This window comes from Callionymus lyra, chromosome 10 (genome assembly GCF_982586985.1).
Source record: "Callionymus lyra chromosome 10, fCalLyr1.hap1.1, whole genome shotgun sequence".
Lineage (NCBI taxonomy): Eukaryota > Metazoa > Chordata > Actinopteri > Syngnathiformes > Callionymidae > Callionymus > Callionymus lyra.
Window position 1 is genome coordinate 18,380,635 of NC_141827.1, and position 13,629 is coordinate 18,394,263.

Genomic DNA, 13,629 nt, shown 5'->3' on the forward strand with positions numbered 1-13,629 from the left:
GGACCTTTAAAAAAAAAACTTTAGTTGAACTAACTTTTCACAGGTGTCTTGTAACAATAGCATGTTATCTTAAGATGTAGAGTAGAAAGAGAATTAAATTAAATTAAATATTAAATTAAAGTGTCTTATCATAACAAAGTTATCTCAACAGTTGAAGTAAGACTATAGTGGAGAAAGGGGAAAAACAGATTCCAGCAACTCAACAATGAGTAAAGCACAGTGTGGCTAGACGAGGAAAAACTTCCCTTTAGAAGGCAGAAACCTCGAGCAGAACCAGACTCATTGTTGACGACGAGTAGAAAAAAACATCGTCTTTCTCAGCTTTTTCTGACTGATAATGCTGCCCCCTCTGTTCCCTCACTTGTGAACAAGACCCAACGATATCCTAACTCCTCCACCTGGATAAGCATTCCCCCCAAAAAAAATGTCCTGAGGTTTGGAGGTCAAATCTAAACGGGATAAACAAACCTCGCAATCGTTTGGCGCTCGTGTCTCGCTCTTGTAAAAAAAAAACAGGTGAGCGGATGAACGACGGGTGCGACCTCAATTAGTTTTCCGCACCTCATAAAACAAACTTAACGCGACAAAGTCGCTCGGCCAAAGGTGAGAAGACAGATATTGGAGGAGGGCCGAGAGAGAAAATGAATTACCTTCTCTGACAAACGTCAAAGCCAATCAACGCAGAGCATCCTTTTCGGCGCCGCCACGCTCCCGCGATCCATCCAGCCACGTTAGTATGCACGCGGGCCGCGCACCAGCCCCCCGAAATGTATTCATCTATTCAGAGCCCCTCGGAGAAATCACAGTGTCTTGTTGTCCTTTTCCCTGGCTGTCCAGATGGAATTTGCGTGAATAACATCAGTTTAGTGAGGCGGAAAATAAGTACAGGCTAGCACAGCGGCATGACTGGATCACACTCACACACACCTTTGCTGCAAAAAAAAAACAAGAAGGGACGACAAGTGTCACCTTCTCCGAAAAACATTCCCTCCATGAATATCATCACGCGCCGGCGCAGCAATTAAACCCATGAATCAAAGAAGCGACCGAAGCTTCTTTAATTACGAGACGTCAATGCATCTCATCCATCCGAGCATTTTAAAACTCCAGTAATTGAATCGTTTATCAGCCGGCGAAGAAAGAAACGCCTTTTTTTTTTGATGTGATTGAAGCAGGGGAAGAAAAAAAAAAAAAAGAAGTTGAGGATCGATATTTCAGCCTCAGGAGAAATCAGCGAGAGAGAGAAGTACGAATCAGAGAGGATTCACAGCACGAACCGTCGAGTGATGAACTCACACTCGCGATTTGAAAACGGGACTCACCTCTCGGAGAACGGTGCTGCCGTAGCCTCGGTACAAGCCTCGGACGCCCTGGTGATCACAGAAACTAAGAGTTAAGACTCTCAACGATGTACCATAAACTTCCACAATGTTCTCCCATCGACATGGGCCTCGTTGTAGCCAGATGGAAAGACAGATTCAAGCGAGTAAATGATCAGACTAAGAGACAACAGTTGAAGAACTTGAGGTCAATCATGCAGAGTGATGGACAGAGATGCAGGGCAGCAAAGAAGAGAGTGAAGGCAGAATGGGCCGGGCTGTGAAAACCTATTTAGAGGTATAAGTGCCGCCACCAGCATTTTTCCAGCCCTTTTGGGATCCGTTTGAAACCATTAGCCTACTCCCATCAGTATGTGTGAATGGCCGTCAAAGATCTTTGTGACCCTGGTCTAGAAAGGCACTATATAAATAGAGATTATTATTATTATTATTATTATTATTAAAGTGTTTTGCTTTGCATTTTATTGTGATTAACTTTCATAAATTTCACAATATATTTTTTAGAAGTGCTTTGTTTTAGGACTTACATTTTAAGTGAAATTATTGTTATATGTATCTGGTCATTTAAGAAACATTAAAAATAATTTTTGAAATCATACAATTTATTTTAGTGTATCTTATAATTCATCTTATAATTATTAAGTAATATAGAACTTAAATGTTTTTTTTTTTATTTATTATTTTACTTTTATTAATATTGACACTGTAAAAAAAAAGTGTATAATAATTGAAATAATGTTTGTATCAATAAGTAATTCCAACGCTAACATTTCTATATTAAAGCAACACTATGTAAGTTAGTAAGTAAATAAGTAAGTAAGTAATGGTTATTTCCAAAGAGCCAATCAAAAACAATACACAGTTCAAATATATACTTTAAAAGATCAAGACACATAAGACAAACACAGGAGTCCCATAAAATCAGGGAAAAGCCCACAAATAAGAATGTCTTAAGATGTTTCTTAAAGGAGTCAGTAGATCATCAAACACAGAGGGAGAGGAAGATCGTTCCAAAGCTTAGGAGCAACAGCCTGGAAGGATTTCTCTCCTCTGGTCCTGAACCGTGTTCAGGAACCATCAGTAGATTCTGATCCACAGACCTCAGAGCCCGAGCTGGGGTGTAAGGCTGGATCAGATCACTGATGTAAGGAGGAGTCTGACCATGAATAGATCAAGTTTCTTTCAGGATCAATTTTAAAATTGATCCTGAAAGAAACTGTCAGCCAGTGAAGAGTTTTAAGGATCGGAGAAATGTGAGTTCTTCTACTAGAGCGGGTCTTTTTCCTTCTGTGATAATTGCTTTCAATTTGGAGGGAAAATCCTATTTTCCCTTTTTATCAGGCCACAGTTTTTTAATTACATATTTTGAAAACATTAAAACAAATTAAACATTTTTTAAAGACTTAAAAGATAATAAAATATAAAAATAATAATATTACATAACATATTTGCTATAATAAAGTAAGTATTCCACCTTTGGTGGCTTTATTGAGAGTAATATTCAGTCGTATATTTGAATTAACTAACAATTTAATGCTGAAACTTTGTGCACACGTTTCAAATATCACACTGAATCAGTTGAATTGGAAACACGGTCTGGTTTCACCTCTCGTTTGAGCGTGGACAGCAACACGTGGTAGGTGGAGGACGACGGCGACGCCTGCGTCCTCTGCTTCACCACCTCTGTGGGGACGCGGATCAAACACGCCACCTGGAGAAGGTACATTTCTAAATGTTATAAAAAAAAGCATTAATGACAATCTGTTGCTGTTTGCTTTAGGTCTCATCTGTCACATTAACAAGCCGCGAGTCACCGAGCAAGACACGCGTCAACACCTGAGCCGCCGAGAGGTCACCGGGCTTGACCAGCGACATGTGCTTCCATCAAACGCGCCGATGGAAGCCGACCACACGCCTCAGGAGCAGCAAACTTCCAACTCGTCCGCCATATGTCAACAAATATTGCCACTGCCAACAGCAAGCGAGCATGAATATTTATGCGGCGCTACTTCCTACCGCCCGACAGGCGGGCGGGCACCGCTGCCCACCTGGAGACAGGATTTTTTCATTTATCCCACATCCGAGTGGAAATGTCGTGCAATCATAGCGAAGCCTTCGGTGGGTTTCCTTCTGCTCCCCCGCTGTGCCCCCCCTCGGTCATACAGATGCCAGCCAGTAAGTGCCAGGCTCACCACGGCGTCCAGGATCGTCTAAATGCTGCTGCTGCTGCTCTTATCCTGCTTCCTCCGGAGCTTCGCGACAAAGTTTGAGCGGTTACTCAGCTAGTGTGGAACATTTAGTTGGATCACACTGGAGTGGTCAGAGGATGTGTTTCTATTGATGCAGTTTAGATCCTTCACCAGCTGGATGATCAAATTTTTAAGATGGATGTTAACTTGTCCCCAAATGAGGAAGAGAAATTTGAATGTAAGTAAGTAAGTAATTTTTATTTGTATAGCGCTTTTCCAGACCAGGGTCACAAAGCGCTTAAACAATCAAAACAATATTCAATAAAGTATATACTTTAAAGATCAAGATAAAACTGATAACACAACAGGAGTTTTCAGAAAATCAAGGAAAAGCCTGAACAAATAAAAACGTTTTAAGATGTTTCTTGAAAGCTTAGGAGCAACAGCCTGGAAGGATTTCTCTCCTCTGGTCCTGAACCGTGTTCAGGAACCATCAGTAGCTTCTGATCCACAGACCTCAGAGCCAGAGCTGGGGTGTAAGGCTGGATCAGATCAGTGATGTCCTATTCAGACTAAGATACATAGATAATCCAACTGGTAAGTGGGTTTCTCTGAATGATGGGGTGGTAAAGAAAAAAATTGGAATAATGAGTTCAATGAGATGGAGTGAGATATGTTTTAAAACATGTTTGAATAGTCAGTAGTAATGTTTTGAGTAAGAAAGTGTCACTCAAAACCATTCAATTATTTGTTTTATTTTTACTTCAGGAAGTGTTTAACCTGAAGCCACACCTGCTAAGTTTTTCTCATTTTAAATACATTTTTTCATGAATTTTCATGATCTCAGTTTGCTTATTCATGTCATTTAAAGATCTTACCAAGAATGTTTCTTTATTTACTATGCATCAATCCATCCATCCATACATCACACAACTGTTTGTATGTGTAAGATGTATACAAAACTAAAAGTAAGTTGTGTATGATTTGAGTATGATTCTGAAATGCTCAGAAAGATGATTTTAATTCAAATGTGTTATTATTATTATCAGGCTTTTCCTTGATTTTCTGGAACTCCTGTTGTGTTATCAGTTTTATCTTGCTCTTTAAAGTATACACTTTATTGAATATTGTTTTGATTGTTTAAGCGCTTTGTGACCCTGGTCTGGAAAAGCGCGGTATAAATAAAAATGACTGACTTACTTACTATTTATTGTATATATTGTTCAGATATACTGTAAATTGACAAGATTTAAATTAAAAAAAACGTTTTATAGGAATTATCACTCAAACTGTTTTTCAACAGCGTTATCTTCATCTGAAGTTAAGAATGTAAAACTTTATCCCAGTGTGGGAAGAATAAAGGCATAAGCATCATCATCGTCAACACAACCGCGGTGCAACTCTACCACCAAGCGGCCACCAAGAGAACTGCAGCCACATGTCAGCGCTCTAATTCACCCTCCCTTTGGCCAGCTTAACATTTCTAATACATTGAACATCTTCCCTTCCCCAAACCAATCCTCCAAAGGGAGCGTAGGAAGCCGGCTAAATAGAAAGAAAGTGGTTATGACAAGTAATTACTTCGGTAATTGGACGGGGGCTCAGAGTTAAGATGGCCTTTCCTCTGCTGTCACTGCGGCGGCGAGGGCGGAATGAGCCAAAGATGATACCAAATAAATAAATAAATATAGATGTGGGGGAGAGGGGGGGCAAGTCTGGAGATTAAGTGCACTGCCTCCGAGACCGTTTAGATCTCGGAAAAACAGAAGAGAAAGGAACAATTGTGATGAATCCCCCATAAAAACAGCTGTGGGACTCAATATGCTCTCATAATGCAGATGCATCCTGTCTGCAGGAATCTAACCGCTTCGTCATTAGACCTGCAGAGGGAATGCTAACACGCACGAGGCAGGAAGATGGAGGAAATTTCGATTTAAGTTGGGTTTTTTCAATGATTAAAACACTATTCAAGACAGTTCTTCACCAGAATTATACCTTGAAGTAACCCCATACCACCAAAACACTTCTGTTATTACACGCCTCTGCTCTCCTTCCTCCAGTTAGAGTTTATACTAACATGTTACACACAGGTGGTCTCGGCATTTTACTTTATTAATGGTTTTGAGTGATTGAAACATGTTCCCAAATATTTTCTAACTCAATAAGAACTACAACGTTTTTTTTAACATTACCACTAGCTTTGTGTCTAACTCCCTCTCAGTGAACTCAACACTGTTCCTGTGGAAGTCTTGAGGATAACTGAGCAAGGACGCCTTCAGAGAACACTATTGTATCTGTGATCTTCTTCTAGTGTCAATAAAAAAGCCAGAGACCACAGTGAGAGTAGAAACCCAGATTTTTCCTTCTTTATTCACTCGTGAACAAGACCGCAATATACTCAAACTCCTCCATCCGAGGACAGAACACTCCCCCTTTAAACCTTATTTTATTTCAAATATGAACTCACAGGAGACGCACATGATCTGTATTCACCTGGAATAACCAACACAATTTGAGACACGACAACATCCGGCCGCTCTCGTCGCCGGAGTGAAACACGATGACAGAAGGAAGGATGGAAAAAGGTCATGAAGAAAATGCGAAGCGACGAGGACGCCGCACGTCTCCAAGTTTGAACCAACAGCCAATAAATCACGGCGCCCGCTCAGAGGCGATGCATGGATTATTCCTCACTGCCAAGTTAAGTGGCTGCCAGTTTCATCCCCAAAATCTCCTCCCTTCCCCTATCTTGTCATGTCACACTGTATTTTGCAGTACATCCTCCCGCAGATGTGAGGTAAGGGACGAGGGGAGGTGGTGTAAAGGGGGGAGCTGGAGATGCGAGCCGCCGCCTGGCTTTGACAAATGAGCTTTCAGGGCAGACGTCAGGCGAACGGGAATGAAGATAAATCTGATCTAATGGCTGGATAACAGCCTGCTCGGGCCTGACAGACGCCATCAGCTTACACATTCTTTAGGGGACCGTCCCGCCATCCGAGCCACAAACACCAGGACAGGGGCTCTTCCTCTGGTGGACCCTGATGTGACGGCACTTCAGGTGGTACGTTTGTTTTGTTTTTTATTCTCCAATTCCAAAGCAGGAATATAATCTCTTGATCCACTTCAGTTTTTTTTCTCTCTCTTAGATAACTCAATATTTCCTGAGCAGTGAATAAGAAAACCTGTTGCATACTAGGATGAACCTTTTCAATCTTACTGATATCATTAACAGGGTGCAATAAAAAGAAAGTGCAAGAAGACACGATCTAAATCTAAAGATAAAGAACATAGATGAAAGAGAAATAAAGAAAAAGACAAAGGATACAAAGATAAACATGGAATACAATCATCTTTTCACTCCACTCCTGCCCACAAACTCAGAATTAAACAATCTAATAGCACGAAATGAATGAATCCCTGAGTCTATAAGTGTTGCATCTTTGAAGGAGCATTCGTGCACTTCATCTGCTTCTCTGCTCACGGTTATCAGTGCACTTCACTGATGTTTGTCTGTCCATGATGACGAGGGAAAAAAAACACAGACAGCTCCTGCAATGAGTTTAATGGGAGGTTGGGAGACTGAGTACGTAAGTCGGAAAACTTCTTGGTAAAAAGGTTTTACATCTACTATAAAGTCACGGCCACGAAAACTATTTTGGGTCCCAATGATTCCCCGCATGTTTTATTTTTTTTAACATAAGGTATTCATTCAATTTTGATTAGATTTGAAGAAGAAATATTTTTTACTAACTAATTTATTACTCATTTTAAAGCAGTGCTAGCAAACAAACTGATTTATTCTTTTTTCACATGTTCTTTAATGACCCGTTTATGTCCTCAACAACATCTCATTCTGCGAGTCTTCACGCGGGGAAGAAGATTATAAAGTAATAACTTCAAAACATCATCATGGTGATGGACATCTTGGAGAGGACGACTTCAACATTTTAAACATGCCAGTAAGTTAGGAGAGTTGGAGTTTCACATTAGATTCTCTTTAACAAATGTAGAAATTTCAGTTGCAGTTACACTTTTCTGACACTGGGGTGCGGCAAAAACAATCTTTTCAAACTTACCTACTGTAGCTTTAACAACACAATAATTGAAAGAGAGGCAGTATAAACAAAAAATTAAATATGAGAGGAAAGTGTTTTCAGGCACTAGTGACCCCTAATTATAGAGTGACCCAAGAAGGTCCTTTAAAGTGAGCAATGGTGTAACCTTGGAGAAGAGGCATGGAGGCAGGAGAGGCTGGTAAAGAAGGCTGGCTCATTAGAAGGAGATGATGGAGAGGAAGACCAGGAAGAGCATCGTGACCCCTCACACCCTCTCTATGATGAACTGTGGAAGACGGACACTCAGCCAGAGACTATAAGGAGTTCAGATGCTCATGGATGACTTAAGAACATCTCGCAAGGCTCAGTTAATTCAAACGTATCATTGAGACAAACATCTACCGTATTTTCCGGACTATAAGTCGCTCCGGAGTACAAGTCGCACCAGCCATAAAATGCATAATAAAGAAGGAAAAAACATATATAAGTCGCACTGGAGTATAAGCCGCATTTTTGGGGGAAATTTATTTGATAAAATCCAACACCAAGAACAGACATGTCATCTTGAAAGGTAATTTAAAATAAAAATAGAATAGAGGCAACAACAGGCTGAATAATTGTACAGTATGCTTACGTTACATGACACAACTGAGAACGTGCCTGGTATGTTAACATAACATATTAAGAGTTATTCAGATAACTATAGCATAAATAACATGCTAAGAAGTTAACAAACCATCCGTGTAACTCTAAATAACTAAAATCCAATGAAATCTTCATCCTCGGTGTCACTTTTAAACAACTCCACTAACTCCGGAGGTAGAAGATGCAGCGCTTCCTCTTCTACGGCGAAATTATCAACACAGGCCTAGAGCGCCCTCTTGCGATTTATGTGAAAATAAAATGTGAAATGATATACCGGTAAAAATGTGTTAATAATTTCACACATAAGTCGCTCCAGAGTATAAGTCGCACCCCGGGCCAAACTATGAAAAAAAACTGCGACTTATAGTCCGGAAAATACGGTAGTTACATCCGTGATCGTTTATCATCTCCTTCAATAGGTATGAAGTTCCCGTAGAGAAACTGCTGCTACAACTTTTGTCTGAACTCGGGCAAATGTGAGAGGTGAGTCTGAGGTCTCGGCTACCTTTAACCCCGATCCTGCTGTCCTGGATTTAAACACATCAAAAGGTTGAAATCCTCAGCGTCCCACTGCACCGCAGATCCTCCGTGTTCAAAGGGCGTAATCTTCCGGCTTAAGAATAAAAGACTCGGCGTAATGCTGAGTCGCAGCTGAGCTAAACATCGCACTGTGATGAAATCTCCCGCCACGTGTGTTTCCTCCTTCGCTCTTTTAATTAGCCCCGGTCTTTGGCGGGTGGAGGCACCTCGACCCGGGCAAGTCAAGTCGACTGTATGATAAGAAAGTGACGCAACGTTTCATCATCTGACTGGCTTAAAATTCACAATATTCACTTGACGATATAAGCTGCAACAAAGACCAACATTAAAGCAAGATGAGCTCAATTACACGCGACTGTTGTCAGGTCTGGCAATAAAGTTGTCTTTGAATTTTCGAAGATGATACACACTACAAGAAGACTATTTTTACTTTTATTATATACAGGTTACCCATCTTAAATAGATCGTGGACCTCTATTGTACTCATCAGTATGTGTCAGTTTATACAAAACTCTATTTTCATTGAAATATTTACATAAAGAGATTATTAAGCCCCGCCCACATTTTTCTGGAGAAATTGTTTACCATAACCACACCCTCTCTGCTGTGATTAGTCAAAAATCAAGGATTATCACCACCAATCCTGGAAGTCTCCACAACCAAGAGACTTGTTGTATAAACAAAGCAGTGCGTGATTACAGCAGGCTGGAGGAGGAGTCAAGCTTTTATTATGTCATAATACGTCACTAGAATTGAGAGAATTTTCACGGAAATATCAAATAAGCTATTTCAATCAATCAAAGGCAAAATATTGAGGAAAGAAACAGCAAAGTTGAAGTAAATGTGAAAGCCAAACCCAAATTATACACACATATTCTAGAGGTGACCTTTAATCCAGACATTTTTGATTGCATTCATTCTACCATGTGTGAAATGAACAAGATTTTACCGGCGGAGAAAAGGGCACTTACAACCTGGATACAACTTACTTCTCTGGATACAAGATAATTATCTTATAAAAGAGTAAAAGGTTAACAAAATGTCTCTCCTGGAATTTACAAGTCATATTTTCTCAGTTTTCAAGTCATCGTATGGGTGTTTTTTAATAGTTTGGTAGGACTTGAAACAGTTTCTGAACTGAAACTAATATTTCTGTATTCATGGTTTTGAGCTTAACTAAAAATGTGTAAAAGCCTCTAATTTATATAAAAATTAAACCTAATAAACACTAAGCAACTACCTCTTTTCTTTCGTTTCGAACAACAACAACACTATAAAGTTGTCTCATTCCCACTCAGTGAACTCAGTAAGCCTTGTACGTCTAGCAGATTTTTTTTATCACAGTTACAGCCGGGTTTCAGCACAGACTTGAAAGAAGTACGACTAAATAAAGAACTGCTTGGCTACAAGTTTAACAAACTTGTCATTTTTGTGCGACATTTGGGGAAAAATAACAACTTACTACTTCTCCCAAGGATGCCGCCAGCATGTGGACGGCAGGTCCTCCTCCAGCGGCGCCGCACTGAGACTTGACACACTCGTAGGTGACGAAGAACGCAGCAGCTGAAAGAAGAAGAAAACAGCAGTCATGTAGCGATGAGTCAGGATAATTAACGTCTCTGCATGGAGACAGCAGGGGGCGCTGATGGTCTCAGCGTGATTCCAGAGTGAAGTCAACCAATTGCAGAACACTAGCACAAGTTTTAACTGCAAACTTCTTAAGTAGATCCATGAAGTATGTACAAGATATAAACAATTCTTACTCGGAAGGATGAAAGAAAGTATCGTGTGAGTCAGACTTTCTCCTACAGAGCTTATGGTTTCTGCATAATTACCGTTGGGAAAAGCTCCAACAGCAGCAGACGGGACCCCGGCGTAGATACCCCTGAAGCCCCCGGCCTTGTAGAAGCCCTGTTGACTCTGCAGCCTGGTCTTAATGGTGTCCAGGGGGAAGAGGGTCAGATCCACACACATGCCAGCGCAGCCTCCTGCCTGCATCACGCACACACACACACAGGAAAAGAAAATGAATATGGTTTCTGCTGACCTCTGGTGGCCACTATTATTCCTGCAATCATTGAAGATGCTTCCGGTTCTTTGCATTGTTTAATGAAGCATTTTTTTTGCAAATTAGGAAGATAAAACTACATTAAATCCTGGAATTTGGTATGGTTAGAATGATGGTAAATTATGGAGTTCAGGTTTAATAATAACAACAAATGTAATGTATTGTGGAGCAATTTAATGTTTTTTTAAATAGCAAAGCATATATATATTTTTACAATTTCAGCTCATGCAGTTTTTAAACAAAGCTAGGAAGGCCACATGGTTTGGACACAGACATTACATTTAATTTAAATGTTGGCATTTCGCACTCGTTACCCTGAAAACAGTAACATTATTACTATTTACACGTTTTAAACATTTGAATGGCAAGAAAAAAAAGAAAGAAACACAATATTAACATTGAAACAAACAAAGGATCATTTTTAATCGGTTTATTGTTAGTTCGTTCTTTTATTTGCTAATATATGGTGATTAAAAAAAAACATTTCATTGACAGAAGGACTAAACTCTGCACATTGAAGATCTTACACGCAAATACAATCATGGCATCATCAAACAAAAGTCGTCGATAGAAATGAAACCATACCACGAGTGACGCTACGAACTCTCTTTTCTCCATGTCCTTCCTCTGTGTAACGGTTATTCAAGACGTGAAGGCTTAAAACGCGACATTGGAGCAACTTTTCGAGCAGCAGAATCAAAACATGCCTGTCAAGGGCGCCGCCATGTTGCCGGCGTGACGTCACACAACTTCCGCATCCCGAAGCGGTCGCCCGAGCGAGCGAGAATATATAATAATAATATTGATAAACTGACCGAATAAAATTAAACCGAATGTATTATTACTTGTACAAGTTAAAGAAAACATTTAATTTAATATAAAATAAAGTTAATATACGAGGAATAATATTTGCGTAAAGTGTCAGTGGATTTTTTTTTCTTTTTTTTAAGAATCTACTTGTTTTCATTTGTGATCTTTTTAACACCGTTGTGTTAACATTTTGTGTTCAATGTGGTCAGGCTATTAAATAAAACATATGTTTGTTAACTAGTATTTTAAAACTCCCTCCCCCTAGTTCAGTATTTGTTGTTTCACATTTTCTTGAACAAATATTTATTTTCTTGAATTTATTTCCATTGTTGTTGATATATTTAATCATTAGTTAGTTTATTTTTGTGTTTACTTGAGTTTTATTGTTTTTACTTTAATTTTATTATGATATTTATTTATTTATTAATATTGTTCATTTTATTCTTTTTACTTTAACCTATTGTTTTTGTTATTATCTTTAATATGTATAGAGTATGTGTCGTAATATAATGTGTATCAGAATCAATGAGTGGTGGCAGTACAGAATAAAAGAATGAAACAAGATAACACACAAAATAATCAGTAGTATGTATGTATGTTTAATCTTTTTTTTAACTGCTGTGACAACTTGTCTTGTCTTGTCTGACCTTCTGATAAATATCTGCGTCTAAAACTAAACCTGGACCAGTGAACATAATCTGAAAGTGATGACGATTTCTCTCATTATTGAAAGACAACTATTTGTTTTAGATAAAAAAAATGACATTTGTAGTTTTGCACTTTCAAAAGAATATGCCCTGGAACACATTAATGCTGTGTCTCAAATTGCATACTAGCGTACTCAAAGTTAGTATTTTTGCGTGCGTCTCAATGCACACTAAATTGTCGTACTACAACGCCCACAAAACTGAGTATGGTTCGATGGACACTAACCACCCTAAACGTCCGCCATCTTAGTGACGTTGTAAACGGAAGTTACGTCATATATATATCCATATTTATATGCATATATATGAATATATATGCATATACTTACAGGTGCATTTTCAGCAGCAGTAGAAGGAAGACACGTCTTCGGTGCTGATACCAGCGTAAATATCTCGCGAATATTTCGATTCTCATAATTTTTCTTTGTTTCTTTTTCCAAACTTGCTAAACGTGCTGCCAGCAGGTGGCGATAGCGGTCAAACAGCTGGTTCCAACCATCGTTAAATAGAAGTAGAACAAGAAGCTGTCGCGTCATTTCCTGTTAGTGTGTAGCGGCAGTGTTTGATCTAAGACATACTATCTGTGGAGAATTTACAAACGTAGTTAGTAAGTACACTATCCTGATGCATACTAACTTCTAGTATACTAAGAGAAGTATGCGATTTGAGACACAGCATAGGTCAATTTTTCGATGTAGTCTGTTGGTGAATAAAAGTATTATTATCACCAGCTTTAAGACAAAATGATTATGCAGGCCAAAATTTGGCCCCGGGGCCTTACGTAAGACAAAAAACTTGCTCAAGGTTAGTAGTTAGATTCCTGACAGTTGAAATCAGCCTCCTCAGTCAAGTGACTGTGACTCTCTGATCTGAGAGCTGCCAGAGCAACATAGTGCTGAGGTCAGCTTCGTCCTTCTCTGACTTTGCCGCCGACACTCGCATCCAGCTCTTGCCTGGCGGATCCAAAAGTTCCGTGGAACTAACAGAGCAGTGATGGAGGGCTTACGGACCGCCGCCTGTGACTCCTCATCAAAGTCCTCATTAGGAACAAATCCACAGAAACTTCCAAAAAAATGAATGAGAGGCATTCTTGTTTTTTTTCCCGTGCTAATGAGAGACCCCGGAACATGTTTGACCTCCGAGATGATGAAGCGGGACGGAAGTTTGAGAGCCATCAAAGAAGAAAGTACAGTTGCGATTCATCATATTGACTCTCGGTCAGCTTGTTTGCTGCAGATTTATGAGCCCGATATACTTTTAACCTCTAAAAACGAA

At 39.5% G+C, this 13,629-nt stretch overlaps 1 protein-coding gene across 1 annotated transcript in view; it reads right to left on the reverse strand.

The window, feature by feature from the left end:
- Window positions 1-11,556, reverse strand: part of slc25a26 (solute carrier family 25 member 26) — a 46,165-nt gene extending 34,609 nt beyond the window's left edge. Inside the window, exons 1-5 of the mRNA XM_087800643.1 lie at window positions 11,423-11,556; window positions 10,605-10,761; window positions 10,232-10,332; window positions 2,947-3,051; window positions 1,323-1,370 (exon numbers count right to left, since the gene is read on the reverse strand). Of these exons, the coding sequence (XP_087656769.1) occupies window positions 1,323-1,370; window positions 2,947-3,051; window positions 10,232-10,332; window positions 10,605-10,761; window positions 11,423-11,455 (444 nt within the window). The 5' untranslated portion in view covers window positions 11,456-11,556. The remainder of the gene's footprint in view (window positions 1-1,322; window positions 1,371-2,946; window positions 3,052-10,231; window positions 10,333-10,604; window positions 10,762-11,422) is intronic.
- Between the last annotated feature and the right edge of the window lie 2,073 nt (window positions 11,557-13,629).